Genomic DNA, 17,071 nt, shown 5'->3' on the forward strand with positions numbered 1-17,071 from the left:
TCATATCAGTATGTCTATGGTTATCAGTAATGTCAGTTTGGCATTGGCATGGCAAAACAAAAAAAAATTAAGCGGGAAAGCACTATTTACCAATTAATTAATGTACAATAGTTTAAACAGTACATTACCCACATATTCTTAAAGACAAGCTATGGAATCCTTACAAGCACTTCAGGATTTCATAAAAACTAAGGACAACTTTCAAAATTTTGTGAATTCTTCAGAGGTTCCTTCTGTTTGTAAAACCGAACCATGTATGCTTGGGGTGGATGAGGCGGGACGTGGGCCAGTGCTAGGTAAGACTTAGAGGAATGTACATTACAGGGCAGTTCTAAATATTGATGTTTGTAACATATTGTATACACTTTCAGGACCCATGGTGTATGGCGTAGCTTACTGTCCCTTGAGCCAAACGAGCGTTCTGAAGGATCTAGGGTGCGCTGACTCGAAGGCGCTAACGGAAGAGAAACGAGATGATATATTTACGAAAATGCTCACTGAAGAGGCCTCTTTAAATAATGTGGGCTGGGCTGCAGAGATTATATCTCCTAATTACATATCTAATTCTATGTACAGGCGAGCGAAGCACTCACTAAATGAGGTTAATTCTATTCTTTTCTATAATTGTCCACACAGAGTGAGAATGGTGCATATGCTCGATTGCCACAATTGGATACTTTGAGATTAACAAAATTTTACTTACAAAAGTTTACATAAATGATATTATATCAATTGTTAAAGTAACAAGCATTACTCATAACTTTAGTTGAGAGTGAACCTGTTGTAAGCTCTATGTTGTTTGTTTTTTTTAAGGGCCTGTTTCATAATGTCCAAGTAAAGTATTAGATAGCTAATTAGCAAATAAATTAATTGCCAGATAAAACTACCTGCAAAATTTAGCAAAACAGACCAGCCAACCACCAGTCTACCAGTTAAGCTTATTTAAAGATTGTGAAATGCCGACAATGACTTTATTCATCAGATATAAGTGGCAAGTAGCTTATACAGGACTTTACTTAGACATTGTGAAACAGGCCCTTAGACCCCAATTTGAATATAATATCTTACTAAATTACGATTGGTTTGTTGAAATGCTTCAGGTGTCAATGAACTCGGCAATAGACCTAATCAAGAAAGTGGCAGAATCTGGAGCTAACATTACAGAGGTGTATGTGGATACAGTGGGACCTCCGGAGAAGTATCAAGCCAAACTGAGTGAAATCTTTCCAAACTATAAAATAACTGTATGCACCTTTCATTTAAAGTCTAAATTGTGGAGCATCAATTAATTTTATTTTGTATCATTATGTTAATGAGCAGAATTATGAAAATATTCTCCTCAAGCTACAATGCAGTTACAATAATATGGAGCATTCCATGAAATTGTCTACTGATGTCCCATACAAACGCGAATTTTCTGAAGATTTGCTGGTACAAGAGTTTCCTTTTCTGTGACTAATGGTCAAAAATATGCACAGAAAAATAATCGCCTGCTTTAAATGCCGAAAAAAAGTCGCAACACAAAAAATATAATGCGCCCGTACATGTCAGCCCATGGAAAGCTTCATATATAGTCAAGGCTTAAGGGAGTAAAGTACAAGTCCCTTGTGCCCGAAATTTGAGGATTCAGCATTTTATAACATATTAATTGACTTTTTTTTGCATAAAAACCATCATTTCTGTTTAATTTAATCTATTTCCTGAACTCAAGAGTAGTACTTATATACTATTAAGTCCATATAAAAACTTAGTGAATAGTGGTAAAAATTACTTCATCATATTGCCCCAAAGGCCTAACAAATGATATATAACAGAAGTGAATGATATTCATACTGGACTCTTAATGTAGTTTAGAGACCTAAAGTCTAATGTAATTCACAGTCTTTTTATAATAGCAGTTGATACCATTGTAACTCACAAAACCGTATTATAATTCCAGGTAGCAAAAAAAGCTGACTCCATATATCCCATAGTATCAGCGGCTAGTATTGTAGCCAAGGTGACGAGGGACCATGCACTGAAGGTCTGGCAATTTAAGGAGGGGCTAAAGATGACACATGCTGAATTTGGCAGTGGATATCCTGGAGGCAAGTTTATTCAGCCTTATTGGTTTGTAGTAAACTATTACAAATTATAACTTGGACATTTGCATTTAAACTTCTGGCAAGCTTTTAACCAAGTGACTGCTAGTTTTTCATTGAGCTGGAACTTTACATATAGTTAATTGACAATGCAATATTTTGACTACTATAGGATACATTGATACAATAGGCTGGCCCTATGATGGACACCAAAGTAGCCATATCTGTAATAAAACGGAGAAATTAAATTTTGTATTAGGCAAAGTCATCTCTGTCACCTGGGCTATAACCGCGAAAATCGAAGTTCGTTAATTGCGGGCATTTTTCTCTTTCACTCTAATTACGTCTTAGTATGAGTAAAAGAGAAAGATCCCCGCAATTTGCGAATTTCGGATTTCGCGGTAGGCCCCCTGATCCCATTGTGTGAGTTTAAATCTTGCACAAGACAGTTGTTTCACTTTTCCTTCATTCCTTAACAAACAACTAACCCCCTTATTCATTAACGTGTACTAAAGATACGATACCGCTAATAATCGTTTGTCCCTTTCCATCATACCAATACGTCGGAAAGGGACAAACGATTATTAGAGGCATCGTAACTTTAGTACATGTTTATGAATAAGGGGGTTAATGTTGATTTGAGATGCGCTCATAATTTTTTTCTTGATAAGTAGTTATTGATAAGTAGTACAATATAGACAATACATTAAAAAAAACATCAATTTACAGACCCCCTAACAAAGAAGTTCATCAGAGAGCAGATTGACTATGTGTTTGGATACCCAATGCTTGTGCGCTTCAGCTGGTCTACAGGTAACATAAATCATAATATACATAACTATCACTTATTCATAAAATGCATGATCTCACTTTGCTTACGTAAATAAATATGTTAAAAATCGAATCAGACGTGAATGAATTTGCCTCACATTTGCCTTCAAGCCTGTAAAGATATCTGATATAATACAAATACTCTTTATTGCACACCTCAATACAGAAAACAATACAATGAGTACAGCAACTCAAGTAAAGGCAAACAGTCGGTCTTGTCACTAAAAACCGATCTGTTCCAGACGAATTTAAACACTTACATATAATCTTATTTGCACTTTTGCAGAGCCATAAATGTCTGATATTTTGGTATACTTTGTTGTGTAGGTAAAATTAATATTGTTGCAAGATTTGCAAGTCATTGTATGTACTACCGTAGGGACCATTCATTTAAATGTTACGCGACGGTTTAGGGGGGAGGGGGGTCGACCATATCTTATTTTTTCTTACACGGGGATGGGAAGGAGTCTCGATAGTATGTTAAGATCACACAAATGCGCAAAGTTAAGATTATACTTTGAAAAACGAGTGCCGAGGCGCGCGTTCGTATAAGAATAGTAAACAATTTCCACGTTTCTTCGAAAAAAAGAACAACCATACATAATGATTTTTTCCTTTAAAGTCTTACGTAATCTATATTATTCAGGGGAAAAGAGGTCAGACCTCCCTCCTCTGAATCCTAGAGTCAGACTATGATAAGTTGTCAGCGATTTTGATAGCCAAGACGGTGCAAGTGTTATGTATACGTCATAATTTCATAGAAGTTTGACGTTGAAAATAACACGTGCCCCGTCTGGGCTATCAAAACCGCTGCTAACTTAGCTTGGTCCGACTCTAATTTCGTTTTATTTGTAGTTTAAATAGTTAGGATCAGGTTTTTTACCATATTCCATTCCTGAACGCACCCATAAAGTTCGACAACCAACAATGACAAACCTTTGTGACAGTGACACTTTTTATTGTTATTATTTGTATTTAAAATCTAAATACGCGATAATCCAAATATTGTGGATATATGTTGTCGATTCGAAATCCTTATTTTAATACGTTATTCAATTTGAGGGACTCGAGTCTACGGCACCGGCAGGACGAATCAAATGTTTGATAGGCAGAAACAGTTTGTATGGGAAAAGAATATCGTTGTTTTTAGGGTTCCGTAGTCAACTAGGAATCCTTATAGTGTCTGTCTGTCTGTCTGTCCGAGGCTTTGCTCCGTGGTCGTTAGTGCTAGAAAGCTGAAATTTGGCATGGATATATAAATCAATAAAGCCGACAAAGTCGTACAATAAAATCTAAAAATTTAATTTTTTTTAGGGTACCTCCCCTACACGTAAAGTGGGGGTGAAATTTTTTTTTCGCTTCAACCCTAGAGTGTGGGGTATCGTTGAAAAGGTCTTTCAAAACTAATAGGGGTTTTCAAGAAACATTTTTTGATTAAGTGAATATATTCGGGGATAATCGCTCCGAAAGAAAAAAAAATGTCCCCCCCTCTAACTTTTGAACCATAGGTCCAAAAAATATGAAAAAAAATCGTGGAAGTAGAGCTTAAGAGAGACATTAAATGAAAACTATAGCGGACATGATCAGTTTAGCTGTTTTTGAGTTATCGCAAAAAGTTTTCCCTTCATAGTAAAAAGACTTACTTTAATTAGGTACTGATTATGCAAATTTGCCTATTTGTTTAACTCGGGTGAAAGGTACTGTTTCATCCCTTGGTTAACAATTAACTATTCTTTAAGCTCCAGTTTAGCTTATTGTGACGGAAGAGTAACTACGGAACCCTACACTGAGCGTGGCCCGACATGCTCTTGGCCGGTTTTTTATTTTTATCATTTTTCTCGTATTTTTTCCATTGATATTTCTCACTGTTCTCACACTCGTATTATTTCTCACTGTTTAAACCTTCTCTGGACTTCCACGAATATTTCAATACCAAAATTAGCCAAATCGGTCCAGTCTTTCGAAAGTTATGCGATCACATACATTTTTGCGATTCATATATATAGATAGGAGTGGGAGGTAGTCTAAAAACTACCAAAAACCGTCTTACATAATAAATGAATGGCACCTTATAACATGAAATTAGTAATTTTACTGACAGTAACTTACCTATGTAGAAATTGTAATTACAATTTCTTGGTCCCCAGCTGAGCTGATGCTGCAAGACAAAGCCGCTACCTGTACATTCGAAGAAATTGATGACGAACTTCCTAAGAAAAAAGTGAAATCAATCAGTTCTTTTTTCTCTGTGAAATCTGAAGATGGAGAGAAGAAAAGGAAGAGGCATAAATTCTTTGAGGAAAGGTACTTGTCTATGGATAATGCGTTTGAATAAATCTAGTCTAGTAAAATAAAGTGGTACTGTAATATAATGAATCATTTGTACACTAGTAAGTCAATTAGTATTTGGAAATCAAATTATCACATTTCTTATTGGAATATACCGTCTGTTAGTATAATCTTATGTAATCTTTTGCATTGTAAGGCAATTCATTATCAAAAACATTATTTTATTTTATTGATAGGGCGTCCATTAATTACGTGAGGTATTCAGGGGGAGGCCGGGTAGAGGGGGTAAAAAAATCCTCAAAAACATTCACGCCATTAATGGACGCCCCCTTATACTTGATTAAAATCAACTTTGAATACCTATAGTGTAATACATGAACGCAATAAAGAACTGATAAAATATATCACAAGTGTTTTCGCCAGTGCTGAGCTTCCGATGAGACAATCAGGTGAAAATGCTGAATACCTCATTGACATTTAAAAGTTCCAAAAATTCTGCTTAAGAAAAAAACAAATAGATCATAGGATCTGTAATACGTTAAATAAGAACAATTTTAAGTCTCTCAAAAATTCCTTTTATTTTTATTTGATTTAATTAAAAAACTTGGAAAATAAGTCTAAAACGTTAGGAAGTAGATAATTGCAAAACTAGTAATTATACTGTACTTGTAACTGCACCTCAGGGCCCGGATGTTAATTTTACTTTGCAAGTGAAAACTCTTGTTATTGCATTGCTGATCAGTAGAAATCGGCGTCAATTTAAATACATTTTATGTAAATAACTGTCCTTTCTTTACCCACCTACGCCAAACAATGTAGTAGAGGCATGCTTGAAGTATTGATATGGGTATTGGCGGGGTTCCAAGTATGTACTTTTCAATCAGTACGCATGCAGATATTTATAAATAACTGACAATAATAAATGGTTTTTTGATAGGTACATGGTACAGTCTGTGGTAAATGGAACACTGGGTTTCCGGTCTCCGTAGGCGTAGGAAGAAATTCCTTAAGATTTTAATTTTAACGTCACCTTGACATAGTTATTTGATCGATTATACAGCCATCTCCAATAATGTACAGTCAGCTGCATAGATAACTGAGCCCCCGGTATACAAATTGGTTTCCAGAGGCGTAGGGTGGTAACTATCCCTCCAGCTGACAGTCCACTGCAGATAAAACGCATAAAAATAAATTTCTAGCCCTGCTAATAAACAAGATCGAATCAGATACGAGTATTCTAATTACGCACTTCGTAGGTACAAGATACTCGTAGGTTACTGTACTCATTTTTATGTCCTAGATTTGCTCTGCATTCGCTGTTTTAAAGGTCGCTTTGAAGATGAATCTTGATCGAAGTGAGGATTGGACCTTTCCCAATATCTTATTAGAATTATTAGAAAAAAATCGAGCATGTTTTAGGGTGCCGCACGAAAAAGGTACAAAAGGAACTCTTATGGTGCGACTCGGTCCGTCCGTCTGTCACATTGCTATGTCTCGAGAACTACTTTCGGCTTACTGTCGATTTGAAATTTGGAATAGTTATGAACAACGCTAATCCAGATACATTGAAAGTGTTATTTTTATTTTTTATTAACTATGGAAGAGGAGGAAGAGGGGTCACAATTTAAAAATCTAGTTACTAGGTCAAGTAGGGTCATTTGAAAGAACTCAAATTGAATATTCCAAAATATACATTTTTATAGTGGAAAAAACATGAATTTGAAGTAAATTTGAAAAAAAAAACCAACCTTTTTTTGCAGTTTACCATAAAACAATATCAAGTTTTTACATAACATTAACATTATCATAAATATTAGGTACAGGAGAAATATAATCATACCTGTTACTTGATTACTTTTTTTAAAATAATCTAATAATATTTTCTAATTTTATTAGCGATTTAACCTCCTTATCGTGTTTATTGTACTTGAAATTTCAATGAGATTAGCGAGATTACATTAAAATACGTTTCAAATAAAATGAAATAAATTGAAATCAGTCAATAAGGTCGCGTAAATTAATTAGCCAATTTACCGATAGATGGCGCTGTTCACAATTATGCTTAGTATACTTCTGGTCAAAAGCCTTTCGTGTTGATTGACCGCACTGCGCCGCAACTCCAATAGTTTTCGAGTTTATGATGTATCAGGGGTTTGCGTTCGTATTACGAACAATGAACTTACGAGAAAAATGTAACTAAACCTAGTAGGTAAGTATTAAGTAAATATTCTTTATTGCACCAATAACAATGCATTTTACATGTAAAACCACAAATAAATTGAAACGGAAAATATAACCAAGGTATACCTCGATAATTGATAAATATCAATATATAACATATATATATATATATATATATATATATATATATATAATATATTGATATATATGCGGCATCATCAAAAATTACACGTTTCAGTACTTAATATTTTCACTTTCTGATTCAAATCTGTCCAAATTGAACAAGTTAAACCACTAATAGAACTTTCACGCACAAATGTCAAGCTATTATTACTTGTAAGGTTCGGGGCTCATCCAACAAGGTTAGGGGGCTCCGTCTCTAATGGAATCAGCATGCATGCCACGCGCCGCGCCTACTTACCATGAGCGATGCGGAACACAGGTCACATGAGGAATTTAATTGTGTTCCATTATCATATTTAACTTCTTTTACGGTAAGTCAAAAGTGAAAACGGAATGGGTGGCAGCGCTCATCGTCATTCGTCACCGGCGATCGATGGAGGCAACGTCTTTCGGAAGGATACTTAGAAATTTAAATCCTCAGAATGGAATTGTCCGCGCGCTGCGTAGCAGTATTGTTGCTCTGCGTGTGTGTTTCTGCGATAGTCGGCCCGGCTGGAAATGGCACTAAAGCCATTAAAACTGACACCTACTTGGATGCTTACTCCAAATCGCGGATCGAAGCTGAAAAGGCTAAAAAAGGAGTCATTATAGTTACTGCTAAGGACGGAGAAAAAAAGATTTCCAATCGTGATGACAGTTTTTCCGGTTATGATTATTCCCCATCATACACAGATAGCAGCTTTAGCTCTTCAAGCTCTGGCTTTTCAGGTCCTCCTTCTAATAACTATCTACCGTCAAACCCCGTTAAGTTCGAGTCGGAGATCACCTATAACGCCCCAACGAATAACTACGGACCTCCGCCGCAGAAGTATGGTCCTCCGGCAAATAGTTACGGACCGCCAGCGCAGACGTATGGACCTCCCGCGCAGTCGTACGGACCGCCCGCGGCCGCGTACGGACCTCCAAAACCTGTATACGGGCCCCCTCCACAACCTACGTGGCCCGGCATGCCTTACACAGCGCCCGGCCTGGGATTTCTCGACAAATTGTCTTTGAAACTGGATATTTTAACGATTGCAAAGCTGCTGCTGAAGTTGCTGATCTTTAAGAAGATTGTGACGATGATCGCCGTTGTGTGTATGCTGCTCGTGATTCCGAAGCTGATTTCGTTCAAGAAAGATAGTGGTGCCAGCAACGATGAAGACGAGAGGACCTTTGGAAATAGCAATTGTAAGTTTCATTTTCTTATAGATAGATGAGTATCACTGTAAGTGAGTCAAACGCTCGGGCTAAATAATATGTAGGTAGGTAGGTATAGTCAAGATTTTATTTTTCAGTGTCAATTGATTTCATTCATTGACAATCAATATGAAAGTCGCCAGGAATCTTGAATCAAATTCCTTGACGTACTTCGAAGAGGTAAAAGCGGCATTAACGCCCTTGCTTAAAAATATGGTCAGTTGGGGCAAGTGCTCCCATGGGAAGATTGCACCTGCTCAATGAATACAAATATGGCATCAGAGTTAGAGGCCCTTCCAACGTGATTACTAGGCATAGGATAGGAGTTATCATCGCACGGTAAGATTACAGCGAGGCATGCAGTCGATATTAAACTTAAAATTAAAGTCATTGAGTAATTTCGCGCTGAAATGCCTTTATAAACGTCCCAAGCATTCTCTTCGTAGTTATTATCATTTTTTCTGTAAGTATTTCAACTTTATCACCTAGTTAAGTTAAACGTTCTATATTGATATATAATTGTGCGATATGACTTAGTAGGTATGAAGCTGCGTTTCATAAGAGATAATTATGAACTTTTAAAAATTACAATTTACCACATTTTCTATAAAACGTGCTTTTCAAATAATACATCTATGACATATCGCAAAATCATTGCAGTATGACTTTAATTTTAATGTTAATATCCACTCTATAGCTCACTAGATATAATCCTACCGTGCGATGAAATCTCTTCCCCTTCCTCAATGGGATAAACTGTCACGTAAAATACATTTAATCCTTATGCCAAATCTACTTGTGTTCGTTGAGCAGGCAGTTAAGAATGGTTGATACTAATTTAGTTGGTCAATACTTATGCTAATCAAGTCGCCTGCAATTTCTGGGGAAAATTGATTAGACTTGGGTACATTTTCTAATACATATTAACAACTTTAAAACTTTACACAGACAACAGAGGTGTGTCATAAATGTAATATTTAGTTTCTTTAAACCGAACCGGAAAATTATATATTTTCGATTGCTCGTTTTATAAATTTTCTCCGAAGGTCTCAGTTAATCATTTTCAGCTTGGGCAAAAGTTATACAATAGTATGTCCAATTTTTCAACCGATTCTCGTGAAATTTTGTGATCAGGTTCAATTATGATTTTTTTTTATCGATTCAGTTTTTGAAATTTTTTAAAAATGGCGGAGTCATACATTTATTCAGTTCTAAGCTTATGCTCGCGTGGTCTACACTGTAGCTCAGAGAGCCACTAGTTTTATTTTTTTAGGAGAATAGTGTAGGTATTGTATGTAATCCTTCTTTGTCTGAAATATATTTTTTTCAAACTCCTTTTATTTCAAGGGGGCATTCCTGAGTTTAAATTAAGTAACGTTCTCTAAACCGGTATTCTAATTAACTCCATTTTGGAGATAATCAATATTTTTTCTGATAAGGCGTGTACATGTGTACGTATACTTGCCTTATGGGCTTAAGGGCCTGTTTACGTATTGATTAGTGTTTAGTGTGAGTTAATAGATTTGCTACTAACGAAAGTACTATCTCAAACGATGGATGTTCGAAATGATATTGATATGTCAGGCAAAGTTTTCGACTGTTTAGTTGAGTTAAATACCCGTGTTACAATACGCTATATGCATAATTTAAGTACTTTGTATGAAACAACAACAATAATAATAAAAAAAGAAAATTAACTATGCCATTTAGTTTCCTTAAATTTACCTACTGAGCCGTACCGCGAAGTTAATGGAGTTAAAAAAAAAACACGGTGTATTAATACGGGGTGCCACTATGGACATTGTATAACACAACTTTACGTTAACGTTTTTGGATAGTAATTATATTGTATGCATTCCACAGTGCCTTAGTGTCTCACTGTAATACTGTGTAATCTGTTTGAATAAAAAAAAAAAAAAAAAAAAAACTGTGGTGAGGTATACTATACGGTAAACTAGGTACGTATGAAGGTAGGTAGGTACGGTATAGTATACCTGTCAGTATTTCCATAACCGCATCTACATACAATAACCGGCCAAGAGCATGTCGGGCCACGCTCAGTGTAGGGTTCCGTAGTTACTCTTCCGTCACAATAAGCCAAACTGGAGCTTAAAGTATAGTAAATTGTTAACCAAGGGATGAAACGGTACCTTTCACCTGAGTTAAACAAATAGGCAAATTTGCATAATCAGTACCTAATTAAAAAAAGTCTTTTTACTATGAAGGGAAAACTTTTTGCGATAACTCAAACACAGCTAAACTGATCATGTCCGCTATAGTTTTCATTTAATGTCTTTCTTAAGCTCTACTTCCACGATTTTTTTCATATTTTTTTGGACCTATGGTTCAAAAGTTAGAGGTGGGGGGGACACATTTTTTTTTTCTTTCGGAGCGATTATCTCCGAATATATTCACTTTATCAAAAAATGTTTCTTGAAAACCCCCATTAGTTTTGAAAGACCTTTCCAACGATACCCCACACACTAGGGTTGAAGCGAAAAAAAAATTTCACCCCCACTTTACGTGTAGGGGAGGTACCCTAAAAAAAATTAAATTTTTAGATTTTATTGTACGACTTTGTCGGCTTTATTGATTTATATATCCATGCCAAATTTCAGCTTTCTAGCACTAACGACCACGGAGCAAAGCCTCGGACAGACAGACAGACAGACAGACAGACGGACATGGCGAAACTATAAGGGTTCCGTTTTATGCCATTTGGCTACGGAACCCTAAAAAGCGGGATTTTTAAGATACTGCCAGCTCATTTGAAGACTTAAATCCATTGGTGCCCTCGGGTGTGAAAAATGCGCTGTTTTTACCTTCCTTCCTTCGACAGACGTGTTTTAAGAGTTCGATAATGATCTATCATTCTGCTTATTGATTGTTTTATTGCGTAGTCGTACAACTGACGTCAGCACAGCAGCTGTTGGAACGCGCGATATCCGTATACGGTCGGCAGGAGCCCGGCTGCGGCGTTGTATGCCGGCTCCGGAGGGTGGTGGACGACATCTACGAGTTCCAACCTTATGTCAGGTGAGTAACGCTCATTATTGCTTGTACCGCCTGCAGAAGTCCGACTGCGGCGTTGTATGCCGGCTCCGGAGGGTGGTGAACGGCATCTACGAGCTCTAACCTTAGTCAGGTGAGTAACGCACATTATTGCTTGTACAGTCGGCAGGAGCGCGACTGCGGCGTTGTATGCCGGCTCCAGAGGGCGGTGGCCGACATCTACGAGTTGCAACCTTTTGTCACGTTAGTAAAGTACATTATTGCTTGTACAGTCGGCAGGAGCCCGACTGCGGCGTTGTATGCCGGCCCCGGAGGGTGGTGGACGACATCTACGAGCTCTAACCTTATGTCAGGTGAGTAACGCACATTATTGCTTGTACAGTCGGCAGGAACGCGACTGCGGCGTTGTATACCGGCTCCAGAGGCTGCTGCAAGACATCTACGAGTTGCAAGTTTATGTCAGGTGAGTAACGCACATTATTGAGTGTGCAACTTATGACCTTATGCCATGTTAGTATAGTACATTATTGCTTGTCGTATTATAGAATGGTCGCCAGAAGCCTAAGGGGCACGTGCCGGCTCCGCAAGGTTTATGATATCTAGGAGTTTCAACCTAATGTTAAATGAGTAAAACACATTATTGCATACTTAGTTGCAAAACATAAATAAACATTTTATACGATAACAGAAAAAAATACTTACATATTTGCAAATTAGCTATAATATGCTCTCTTCAAAGCAATGCGTCACACACCATTCTGTGTTATTATGATTGAATTGAATTATGCAAACTATTATGGTTTTATGAGTAATAGGTTTGATGCAATGTTTCTGACGAGTATTTTATTGTCTTTCAGGCACAGCTAGTGAGGGTCCAGTACCTAGGTAAGAATTAATATTAGGTGCCATGCAATTAAACAAGTAAAGTCATAAATTATTGTATTAGAATAAGTATTTATTTGGAATATGTTAGTCAATTAAATAAATAAATTTGTATATAGTTGTACGAAGTTTTATCATTAATTCCATCGTGATTCCCTTTAGAAGTATTAATTTAAAATTAATATTTATATTGATATTATCGACCTGGACTTACTATATTAAGGTACTTATGTATCTTCATGATTATTTGCCATAACTTAAATCGTTGTTATATACAGTATATTAACAATTAAATTAGTTGCCAAGTGACCTATCAAACTGATATCCGAAGGATGCTTCCAGGCACCGCCAGTGGTCTGCGGACCACCGGTTGAGAACCTCTGCATTTATCACGAAAGGGGACGGCCGCGCTTAACTGTCATTCCATACTCAACGTCTCCATTTTCCTCTGGATATTTGCATGGAAAATATTTTTACAGAAGGGGCGCTGTGATTAATATACATCAAATTGTGTAAAAATATTTTCCATAATGCCAGTATCTAGAGAGGAAAATGGGGGACTACGTTTGTATGGAGAAGCGGTCGTCCACTATCGTCTTAAAAATGAGGCGGACATAACATAACTACTTCTATAATAATACGTTTTTGGAAAAAAAAAAGAAATTGGTACAAGCTTTTATCGCTGACTCTACTTTTCTTCCCTTCTATCACGGAGTGCCCATGGCCACCTCCTGTCCCCATCATCAGATCAGCTTGATGGTACCATAATATTGCATTGTCATTCGACTTACATATGTATGCATAATTTGAGCTCAATCGAAAATCAGGAAATGGATCAAGCTTGACCCACACTAACTTACATATACAGGGCAACTTAAATAAAATAATAATAAAAAATTCAGCAACAACAAAAAAGTTTACAATATGCAGGTTGATGTCTCTTTTTAAGTAACGAAATACTTGTGTCAAGAGACACCGCTCTTCCACTATAATGTCGCTTTATTGCTACAAGGCGAGTTTATATAGGTACATACAAAAGAAAGAACCTAAAAGTTAGAATACTTTGAAGAATATAGGAACCATTTTAGAGTACAATAGATCCTTACGATAAAAGCTTGTAATAAACCGGACAAGTGCGAGTCGGACTCGCCCACCGAGGGTTCCGTACTTTTTAGTATTTGTTGTTATAGCGGCAACAGAAATACATCATCTGGGAAAATTTCAACTGTGTAGCTTTCACGGTTCATGAGATACAGCCTGGTGACAGACGGACGGACGGACGGACGGATGGACAACGGAGTCTTAGTAATAGGGTCCCGTTTTACCCTTGGGTACGGAACCCTAAAAATGAGACAATAATGACATTTACTGTTATGCACCAAGTAGATTGTTATGCAAGGAGAAATAGCCACGTGACTTTCCGTACAATCTTGACAGATGCATTTTTACTTTTCGTTTGGCGTTTGTCGATTTACAATTGTCATCTTGGCTAGTCCTCTTGGGTAGTAGGCGTTTGGCGGGCTCTAAACCCTCCATGGGCGTGGGCAGGTATAGACAGGGGGGGGACAGCTGCGGCGTCCTCCCCCCCCCTAGGCCTCCGGCGATACCAACTTGCCCCCCCCCCCCAGTTCACTGGCTGGCTACGCCCTTGAAACCCTCTATCACAAGAACCAACATTCCATTCAACTGTTTCAAATACTTAATAAAAAACAGTTTCATTTTTGGTGAAATCTACTTTCTCCCTATCAGTTTAGGGATCACGGGCCAGTCGTGATGCCACACAGCGTCGGTGCACGTGCTGCATACTAACGCACACGTCAATTGTTATTGGCATGGCTATTTAGAAAATTCGCTGCTTGTGCGAGCGTCAGGAAAGTATGTGCGTATGGTTAAATATGTTTAAGTTAAGGGCGCAATGTTGTAACGGTATATATTATTTTTCTCAAACTCATAGTCTCTGCGACGAAGACTGCCGTTAAATTAAGCAGCTGAACGTCAGTAGGGGCACTGGATTGGCAACTTCGGGCGTATTTTCCATATGGCGAAGTGTTCTGTTTCTATAACTTTAATTTGCTTTACCATTGCACCATAAAAGGCACAGGTCAAAAAATCGAAAGTTCTTGATTTCTTTGTTTTGTTTTGAGCCCTGTGAAATACTAATTCTTGTTCTTTGCTCTGTACCCAAACGGCTCATTAGTTTCTTGGAATTACTAACAGGACAATGTAACAGTTATGGCTATTCTTACTCCAATTGAGTTCCATGTAAGCTCTGCAGACAAAAGTTAATTCAATCCAATTTAAGCAATTGACGCACTCCGGACACAACAGACTGTAAAGATGAAGAAGTAAAACATTATCTGCGTTTTGTAATTTGATTGGAGTTATGAGTATTGATGTTGTTGTGTGTTGGATTAGTGTTATCTTCCTAGAGGAGTGTCGGTGTTACGGTGTGCCGTTCTCCCTGTCCTCTGCAGCCGAGTTGTGGTTTGCGGCAGAACCATGGACCTCATCTGCCGCCGGGCGCTGGGGAGTTTTCTGGCGCCCGTGGCCTCCTTGTGGCGGGCTCGGGGGGGTCCGCTACACTGCAGGACGGAGGCCGAGGAGGAAGGCGCGTCGAACCATCTGGCGCGCCTCGCGTGAAGGGCCTTCGGGCATTCGCGAAGGAGCCGCTCGCGGGCGGCTGTCGCCGGTGGGGTCGCGGATGAGTACGCAAGTGTTCCTGTAACCCCACCAATAAGGCGGCGAGGTGACATATGTGGGTTTTTAGTGGGTATACCGTGGGCCTTATTAGCCTAGACGGGAGTTCCACGTAACCACTCGGGTCATCCCCCGCACCCGGGTGGTATGCGGAATGCATTTTCCCCCCTAGAAAAAAAAGTGTTATCTTCCTAGCGTTGTCCGTTGCTACGGTTCCTTAAGGTCCGCAAACAAACCTCAAGAATTGAACCTGGCACTAGTGTTTACGAAAGCGACTGCCTAACGTTACAATAACCCTGGAGGTACCTAAACTAAGCCTTATGGAATTAGTCCACTTTCCTCATGAAAGCTTCTAGGATATCATTTTGACCGAAGAAAGCGACTGGTAAATATTAAATAATATTTCGTACGTGGCGAGTTAGGAGAAATTTTAGGGTACGAGCCGGGATTTGAACCTAGGACCTCCGTACACACTAAACTACCAGCGCTTAGGTACACTTGTCTGGAGTTACGGTGGCTAAGAACAACTAGGATACACCTTAGATCGATGTGGAGATGGACAACCTTTATAGCTTTTTTACCATTAGAAAAAAGGTAAACAATCTTGACATGACTTTTTATTGAAAAAAGCTTTTTAAAAATCATTAACTAACTATTGCTTATAAAAGAAAAAGAATATGAATGATTGTATAAGATTTATAATTGTTACATATTTGCCGTGATTTATTTCTCAAACGTATTTTTCAATAAAAAGACACTTCAAGATTGATTACCTTTTTTCTAATGCTAAAAAACGAACTATAGTGCCGAATGTTTCCTTAACTTCGTAACGATTAGCCCCAAGGAATTATGTAATGGGATCTCCCTCCATTTTGACACTAAAGCATATTTTTTATTGAAAAGAAACCGCGGGGCAGTCATGTTCATGTATCGAAGTGGTAATTTCAATTCTTCGACGTTAAGTTCCTAAACGAAAGGATGGTTTTAATAGCTAGCTATAGGATTATGACCTTAATTTGTTGATTTGATCTTCTTCTTCCTCGCGTTATCCCGGCATTTTGCCACGGCTCATGGGAGCCTGGGGTCCGCTTGACAACTAATCCCAAGATTTGGCGTAGGCACTAATTTTTACGGAAGCGACTGCCATCTGCCCTTCCAACCCAGAGGGTAAACTAGGCCTTGTTGGGATTAGTCCGGTTTCCTTACGATGTTTTCCTTCACCGAAAAGCGACTGGTAAATATCAAATGATATTTCGTATATAAGTTCCGAAAAACTCATTGGTACGAGCCGGGGTTTGAACCCGCGACCTCCGGATTGCAAGTCGCACGCTCTTACCGCTGAGCCACCAGCGCTTCTTACCGCTGAGCCACCAGCGCTTCCTGAGCCACCAGCGCTTCCTGAGCACATTAATTTGTTGATTTGATAATAAGTACTTTCTCTCAGGTATATCATCATAATTGTAGAGCATCGTTATTTAATTAGGCTCGCCTACAGCTGTGTGGAAGTGGCGGCCTTGCAATTATAACAGCGTTGATAGAAAATGCGATGATACCGACGTATCGAGGCTCTTGACCTGATTTTACACTTTTATAAAAAAACTAAAACTATTATTATCTGGCCTCTGTCCACTCCCCTTTAAGTATAGATTTTAACTACCATGGGAAAGAAAGAACAATACGTACAAGTAAAAGTTGGTGAATACGATCACACGCAATGTTAATATTCGGGACACAAA

At 38.2% G+C, this 17,071-nt stretch overlaps 2 protein-coding genes across 2 annotated transcripts; both read left to right on the forward strand.

The window, feature by feature from the left end:
• The first annotated feature begins 25 nt into the window (after positions 1–25).
• LOC133522901 (ribonuclease H2 subunit A) lies at positions 26–5,605 on the forward strand. Its single transcript, XM_061858379.1, has 6 exons — positions 26–296; positions 372–601; positions 1,101–1,244; positions 1,940–2,087; positions 2,811–2,894; positions 5,060–5,605. The coding sequence occupies exons 1-6, from the start codon at positions 152–154 to the stop codon at positions 5,245–5,247; spliced, it is 939 nt and encodes a 312-aa protein (XP_061714363.1). The 5' UTR covers positions 26–151; the 3' UTR covers positions 5,248–5,605.
• Positions 5,606–7,610: 2,005 nt separating this feature from the next.
• LOC133522902 (uncharacterized) lies at positions 7,611–12,762 on the forward strand. Its single transcript, XM_061858380.1, has 3 exons — positions 7,611–8,735; positions 11,645–11,780; positions 12,614–12,762. Exons 1-3 carry the CDS (start codon positions 7,988–7,990, stop codon positions 12,621–12,623), a joined length of 894 nt encoding a protein of 297 aa, XP_061714364.1. The 5' UTR covers positions 7,611–7,987; the 3' UTR covers positions 12,624–12,762.
• Positions 12,763–17,071: the final 4,309 nt, after the last annotated feature.

The sequence above is a fragment of the Cydia pomonella genome, chromosome 11 (assembly GCF_033807575.1).
Source record: "Cydia pomonella isolate Wapato2018A chromosome 11, ilCydPomo1, whole genome shotgun sequence".
Lineage (NCBI taxonomy): Eukaryota > Metazoa > Arthropoda > Insecta > Lepidoptera > Tortricidae > Cydia > Cydia pomonella.

Excerpts from the sequence above, each read along its gene's own strand:
- LOC133522901 (XM_061858379.1), top strand. The coding sequence starts at position 152 with ATGGAATCCTTACAAGCACTTCAGGATTTCATAAAAACTAAGGACAAC. Across the intron at positions 602-1,100 it reads CGAAGCACTCACTAAATGAG|GTGTCAATGAACTCGGCAAT; the intron begins GTTAATTCTATT and ends GAAATGCTTCAG. Across the intron at positions 2,895-5,059 it reads GCGCTTCAGCTGGTCTACAG|CTGAGCTGATGCTGCAAGAC; the intron begins GTAACATAAATC and ends CTTGGTCCCCAG.
- LOC133522902 (XM_061858380.1), top strand. The coding sequence starts at position 7,988 with ATGGAATTGTCCGCGCGCTGCGTAGCAGTATTGTTGCTCTGCGTGTGT. Across the intron at positions 8,736-11,644 it reads GACCTTTGGAAATAGCAATT|TCGTACAACTGACGTCAGCA; the intron begins GTAAGTTTCATT and ends TTTATTGCGTAG.